Source organism: Dipodomys spectabilis, unplaced genomic scaffold (assembly GCF_019054845.1).
Source record: "Dipodomys spectabilis isolate Male_0828 unplaced genomic scaffold, ASM1905484v1 ptg000478l, whole genome shotgun sequence".
Classification (NCBI taxonomy): domain Eukaryota; kingdom Metazoa; phylum Chordata; class Mammalia; order Rodentia; family Heteromyidae; genus Dipodomys; species Dipodomys spectabilis.
The window spans coordinates 569,380-576,322 of NW_024871155.1; the positions used below are offsets into that span (position 1 = coordinate 569,380).

The 6,943-nt window shown below is 58.7% G+C and overlaps 1 protein-coding gene across 1 annotated transcript; it reads right to left on the reverse strand.

Moving 5' to 3' along the window:
* Positions 1-1,072: 1,072 nt before the first annotated feature.
* On the reverse strand, positions 1,073-2,414 carry Rpp25 (ribonuclease P and MRP subunit p25). Its single transcript, XM_042668870.1, has one exon. It carries the CDS (start codon positions 2,223-2,225, stop codon positions 1,614-1,616), a length of 612 nt encoding a protein of 203 aa, XP_042524804.1. The 5' UTR covers positions 2,226-2,414; the 3' UTR covers positions 1,073-1,613.
* Between the last annotated feature and the right edge of the window lie 4,529 nt (positions 2,415-6,943).

Consider the following 6,943-nt stretch of genomic DNA (forward strand, 5'->3'; position numbering starts at 1 on the left):
ACACTAGCCTTGAACACAAAAGCTCAGGAACTGCATCTAGGCCCTGAGTTCAAGCACCAGGGATGATACAAGGGGGAAAAAAACAACAACAAAGGAAATCAGAAGAGGCAATCAGGGAGTCTGGACAAGGCTCAAAGTACAAGCAGAGATTTTTTTTTGGGGGGGGGAATGTCCACCCTCCCTGGAGACCTCCCCACAATTACAGAAACCTACCTCTTGTCATTAGCACAGGATTTCTTTTAGGGGGTCTGCCAGCAAAATAACTCACACAGGCTTTGTTTCCCATCTCTCCCTTTTCAGGGGTTCTGCTGAGTTGCAGTGGGGGGAGTCTGCTCCTGAGACCATGGGGTTACACTCACCCCTCCCACTCTTTGCACACAGTGACACCCCCCCCCCCACCTCAGCCTACTTAAGAGCTGGGCGAGGAGACAGGCAGGGCTCCAAGGCTGTTATCTCTCAGCACAGCTGTTCGGTAGCTGGAAGCGGCAGCTTATCAGGGAGCCTGCAGTGATTCAGAGCCCAAGTCCCAGCTTCTGTGCTGAATAGTAATTTCTGGCCATGAATCTGTGCTCAGCCTCTCTCCTCCCCCCTCTTCCCAAGGGTGTGCTGTCCTTTTGCAGAGAAAGGGCAGTCAAGGGGAGATCCTGCTTGGGGCACTTCGTGCCAGGCTTCTGGGCAAGGCTGTGGATGGCAAAGAAGACTGCAAGCTTAGGAACCTTCGTGCCCTTCACGGTGACCCTCACAAGAGCTCCACCATGTTCTTCTCCCTCCCCTACCCCCAAAGGAGGAGCTGCCCCTTTCCCCCTCTGTAGGGACATAAAAGGGGGAGGGGGCACAGATTCCCTTCCAGCCATACAGTTGCTGATTCCCAGAGCCCAACCAAGCAGGGCAGGAGAGCCGGGGCTTGGGCAGTGTGTCCCCTTGCAACCATTTTGAAGTTCTGCTTAACCCTGAAGATGCCAAGGCTAAGATGGAGACAGAAGGGGGAGGGGGAGTAGGCAGGTGAGTAGGAAAAGACCTGGGGACAGAGCTATTATTGTATTTGTTTTATTGGGAGCAAAACTCCTCCAGCTGTAGGGCTCAAGGGGGGAAAGCTTGGGAAATTCTGTCCAGGCTTCTCGCTCTGGGCCAAGCCACCAGGTTGTTACAGGGGGGCGAGGGACACTATGATGACACAGACTAGGACTCCCCCACATCTCAGACTCCCCTATAGTTCCTTAGCTTGTGCCCTCCAGTCAATTGTGGGGCTGATTCCAAGGGCTCTCCCTAGCTACCAGAGTCCCCGCTCCCCACTCATCCATACTGAGGGGCCTGTCCCACCGCCCACCCCTGCCTTCCTGAAGCATGTCCCAGTTAGTTACAGCCCCAGAAAAAAAGTGAAGTTTTTGCCTCTTCGGCCAACGCATCCCTCGAAGCTACTCCGGGTTCTCCTCCTGCCACTCCTGGGCCCCCTCTCTTGTGGCCTTGCGGGGGAGAGGGGGTCCATGTCACCAGTCTGAGAAGTTTGTGTCCAGGCTGTGGGCACCCGGGGGGAACCCAGATACAGAAGACTGAAGGTGTTGGGGGGAAAAGATCCAGTGGCTCTAAGTGGCCCAGGACAGGGAGTTGTCACCTCAGGCAGTCCGGCCCGCGCCCCCCTCCCCGGGTCCAGGATGAGACCGCTTCGCGGCGCCTTCTCCAGCCGCGGGGTCGCCCAGGCTCCTTTTAGACGTGGGCGCGGTGGACGCCGCAGAAGGACCGGGATCGGGGTTCGGGGGCTGGTAGCCGGGTTGTCGCGGGTCCAGCGCGTCCTTGGAAAGTAGGATGGCGAGGCTGGGCACGTTCTTCAGCACGCTGAGGCTGGCGGCGGGCTCTCCGGGAGCGGGGGCCGGGGCCGGGGAGGGCGCGGGCCCGGGCGGGAGGCTCTGCCACACCTCGCGCACGCTCCGGTAGCGCAGCCGCGTGACCTGGTGTAAGCCGGCCTGGCGGCGCTTGAGGATCTCGGCGCACGTGACGGTCTTGGTGGTCGCCCGGCCGCAGCCGCTGAAGACGATGGCGCGCGTGGCCGGCTGCGCCATGCTGGCGGTGGCGAAGGCCAGCAGGTTGCGGATCTTGCTCCCCTCTTTGACCCGCATGTGCACGGCGCCCGGCGCCAGATCGGCGAAGGGCCCCGGGGCTGCGCCGCCCCCCTCCGCCCCGCTCCCCGCCGGCGCCTCCTCCGAGCGCACCTTACGGAAGTTCTCCATGCGCCCTGGTCGTCGCGACCGCTGGCTCGACCATGGGGACGCCTCAACCCCACCGGGGCTGCATGGCCGCGGCGGTGTTGGGAGGGGCGCCCGGAAAGGGGACCAAGGATGCAGGAAAAGCGTGGACGCTGGCGGGACCCCGCGATCGCCGGCTTCCCACGCCTCTCGCTCCGGTGGGCGCAGCTCTAACCCGCGCGCGCTCCGAGCCTTGTGCTCCGCGCCTTTGGCCGAGGCCACGCCCGGAGCGCGAGGCCACGCCCATTTCTATAAACCACGCCCCAACTCGGCCTCCCTGGAACCTAAGAGGCTACGCCCCCGCTCTCCAAGCCCCGCCCCTCCTCGACCGTCAAACACCATAAGAAGCCACGCCCCTTGTCCGGCCACGCCCCGTCCCGCCTCTGGGGTCAGGTCCGCGTCCTTAGTTGCCCGGCGCCGGGGTGGCTCAGTCCGCGGCGCGCGGTAGCAGCGCCCTGGGGTAACTTGGGAGGCGAAGTCTCCCCGGTAATCGACATCAAGTCCCTTCCGAATCCTCCTCGACCTCCCTAAAGGAACGACCTGAATTAAAACGGCTCTCCGTACCCCAGGTTCCGAGCCCTGCCCGGTTCATTCCCTGGTCCCCCGCTCCCCGGCTTCCCGGCGGCTTACGGGGGACCTCGGCCCGGGACCCTCGGGGACCCTTCCCTCCAGCCCCAAGGGCCGCCCTGCGATCGGCGGGATGACTTCCCCGAGGGCGGGGGGCGGAGCCGAGGTTCGGGTCCGGACTGGCCCGCCGGGGTGTGGGGTGCGCCCCGCACTGCTCCCCGAGTGGGTGGGACCCCTGGTCGGCCTGGGCCTCTCAGGCCCTTTGAGTTCCTCTATTTTTTTTTTTGTCGGTCGTGGGGCTTGAACTCTGGGCCTGGGCGCCGTCCCTCAGCTCCTCAGCTCAAGGCGGGCGCTCTACCACTTGAGCCACCGCGCCACTTCCGGTTTTTGGGGTATGGGAGATAAGAGTCTCATGGGCTTTCCTGCTCAGGCTGGCTTTGAACCGTGGCCCTCAGATCTCAGCCTCCAACGCCCCGCCGAGGCTCAAAGTGGTGAAGCGCTGGCCTGGAGCAAAAGAGCTCAAGCCCCACTACCGACCAGCCCTCCCACCCCCAAAGCTAGAAGTAGACGTGTGGCCCAAGGGAGTGCGCGAGGCCTTGAGCTCAGACCCCAGAAACGGCCCAAAAGAAACGGGGTGTGGGGTGGGGGATGGACTCGGAGCCGCCCGGGACCCCCTCCCCTGCTCCCCGACAGAACCGAGGAGGGAGCAGGGCAGATCTGATCGGGCGGGCGCTGGTAACTACCAGGCGTGGTGAGGGTCGCACCCAGGGTGGGGCTTGTGTAGGTGACCCCGAAAGATGCGGGGGCGCTAAGTGCCTGGGGTCGCGCGCCTTCCTTCCCGCTCGCCATTATTGTCTTCCCGCCAGTGACAGCTGTCCGCCCCTGCGGTCGGGGCGCGCCCTTCTCCACACCCTCCCCGCCCCCCGGGGTGCTGGAGCCCCGGGCCCTCCTCCCCCCCCCCTCCGATCTCCTGCGCATGCACCGAGCCCTGGGGTGCTGGGGGGTGCTGTCACCCTCGCGCCCCAGGTCCTGCGGGCTCGCGGAGCCGCGGCCTGGGAAGAGGAAAGGACGCGCTGCGCGCGGCGGTGCGCGCGGGCTGCGGACGCGGGACGGGGAAAGGAGGCCGTCTATCCGATCACAGAAAGTAATGCTCATGGAAATGAACTCCAGGAAACGCGAACGAGAGGGTTGTCCCGAGCTGGGAACGTGGCTCAGTGGTAGAGGGCTCGCCTAGCCTGCAAGGAGCCCCGGGTTCGATTCCTCAGTACCACCTACACAGAAAAAGCTGGCCGTGGAGCTGTGGCTCAAGCTGTGGCACGCACACGCACACACACACGCACACGCATGCACGCCGGGGTCGGTCTGCCATTTGGAGACAGAGGCCTGGAGCGGCGGTTTCCCCGGAGTGGAGCCGGGGCCCCGGCTGGCCGCCCAGGGCCCAGCGGCGGACGACCCTCCTCTCCTCCCCCCGTGCGCCCCCGCTCCTGACTCGGGGAGAGATCGGCGAGGAGCCCCCCGCCCCCCCTTACCGCAGCACTTAAAATGGAAATGCGCGTCCTGATTAGCCGCGGGGTCGCTAATTACCGCCGAAGCCATTCATTAGGCTGTCAGCGCGGGCGCTGCGGGGTGCGCAGCCTCGGCGGGGTGGGGGGGACTGGGGGGGGACAGGGGAAGGGAAGGGGGGGAGGCCGCAGAGACGAGTGAGCTGGGGAGGCCAGAAAGAGCCCAGAGTACCTGGGACAAGGGAGAAATTCACCAGGCTGGGAAGGGAGGGTGGAGAGGAAAGGATGGCGGGAAAGCGGGGTGGGGACCCCCGCCAAAACGCGGGAGCCTTGGGGAAGGAGACAAACGCCTAAGGATGGAGAAAGCGGGTCATCCCAGCTACGCCGGAGGCTGAGGTGTGAGGATCAAGGTTTGAGGCCAGACAGGAAAGTCCGTGAGTACAGGTATGGCTCAAGTGGTGGAGCGTCAGCCTGGAGTGAAACCTTAGGGACAGCAGCGAGGTCATGAGTTCAAGCCACAGGACCGGCAAAAAGAAAAGGAAAAGGAAAGAAAAAAAAAGGAACAAAAGGACATTATTCTGAAAGATTAAGGTGACAGTCAAAGACTGTTCCCCCCCCCCCCCTTTGTATGTTTAAGTGTAAATGTATTTTGTCAGCTTGATCTCTGGTCCTGGTGCTATCCCTGAACTTTGTTGCTTTAGGCTAGGGCTCTACCATTTGAGCCACAGCTCCATTTCTGGCTTTTTTAGTGGTTAACTGGAGTTGACAGTCCCCCAGATTTTCCTGCCTGGACTGGCTTCAAACCTTAATCTTCAGATCTCAGGCTCTTGAGTAGCTAGGATTACAGATGTGAGCCACCAGTACCTGGCTCTGTAAGTTTTTTTTTTTTTTTTTAATAACCTGTAAGAAGTCAGTACACTGGTTTCTGTCACATCTCAGCCACACCTATTTTTTGTTGCTCTTCTTGCAAAAGAAAGAACTACTAAGATGCTAGTGGCTCATGCCTGCAATCCTAGCTATTCAGGAGGCAGACAAATCCAAGAAATTCTCGTCTGCAGTTAAGCAGCAAAAAGCCAGAAGTGGAGACATGGTTCAAGTGGTACAGTGCCAGCCAGAGAAGAAGAAGAGTAAGAATAAGAATAAGAAGATGAAGAAGAAGAAGAAGAAGAAGAAGAAGAAGAAGAAGAAGAAGAAGAAGAAGGAGAAGGAGAAGGAGAAGGAGAAGGAGAAAAGGAAGAAGAGGAGGAGGAGGAGCACAAAGCAAGAGCAATGAGCCATTCAGTTCAAGCCTTAGTACCAGCACCAAAAACAAAGAGTTTGGATAAATGAGATATAGACCCTGGAGTTAAGGCCTCATTAGCTTCTTCCTGCCCCTTTGTGACCTTGCAAGATTTTCTTCCTCTCTGGGCCCGGGCTTCGCTTGTCATCTGCAAAAGGGGGCCCAGTGTAGTAAACTGCTACAAAGAATGGCTGGAGAAAGGCGACACTCTTTGAGCATTGGGTACCAAGGCTGTTGGCTGTTTATCATTTTTCACAAGTATTCATGCTTAATATAAATTTTAAAAATTGTACAAGGGAGATGAAGAGAGCTGGGGGTAAAGGAGCAAAAATAGAGAAAGACTTGGAAAAAAGCACTACTTTCCATATAGATATATATATATAATATTATTTTTTGCTGGCCCTGGGGCTTGAACTCAGGGCCTGGGTGCTGTCCCTCTTTGTGCTCAAGGCTAGCACTGTACCATTTGAGCCACAGTGCCACTTCCAGCTTTTTCTGAGTAGTTTATTGGAATTGAGTCTCTCAGACTTTTCTGCCTGGTTGGCTTCAAACTGTGATCCTCAGATCTCAGCCTCCTGAGATTATAGACACTGTAGGCATTATAGGATTGTAAACCTGAGCCTCTGGCACCTGGCTGATGCTCTACCACTTGAGCCTTTTTGGGAGTTAATTGGAGATAAGCATCTTAATGGACTTTCCAGCCTGACCTGGCTTCAAACTTCCATCCTCAGATCTCAACCTCCTAAGTAGCTAGGATTACAGGTGTGAGCCACTGCTGGGGGGCCTGGCTTACTTTCCCTAATGTGTTTCAAACTCATAGTGGCCAATGAAATTCTTCTCACTGTGGGTGGAGGGGCGTGGCCTGGCCTGCCAGAATCCTTGCCTCTGGGGTTCTTTCTGTGGCTCACTCATCTTGGTGGCCAAATCTCTCAGCGCAGACTGGAGGGGAGGGGGTCCCCCATGCTGAGCTCAGCCTCCTCTTCCTCCTCTGTTCCCAATTGCAGGAAAGTAAGAAGGGAGACTCCTTGTGAGTCACCTGCCCCCCCCCTTCTCCCCTTCCCCCAGTTCTGGCTGGGTTTATTCAGACTGTTGATCAGAGGTTTCTGGTTCCTTCACTGCTCAACCCATGACAGAGCAGCTGGCTCCCCGCCCCAACTCCTCCCCCACAGTGAGCGATGATGAGAGAGTGTGCAGGCAGGCCAGCGGCTCCGTGCCTTTGGCAGCCCAGCCCCCTCTGAATTTGCCCACCCTCATTTCCACATCATTTCTGCTTCATTTTATCTGTTGGAAGAGAGCCCAGCTCACATTCAGAGCAGAGAAATTAGCTTCCAGTTTTTTTGTTTTAAAGACAACGT

Excerpts from the sequence above, each read along its gene's own strand:
- Rpp25 (XM_042668870.1), bottom strand. The coding sequence starts at position 2,225 with ATGGAGAACTTCCGTAAGGTGCGCTCGGAGGAGGCGCCGGCGGGGAGC.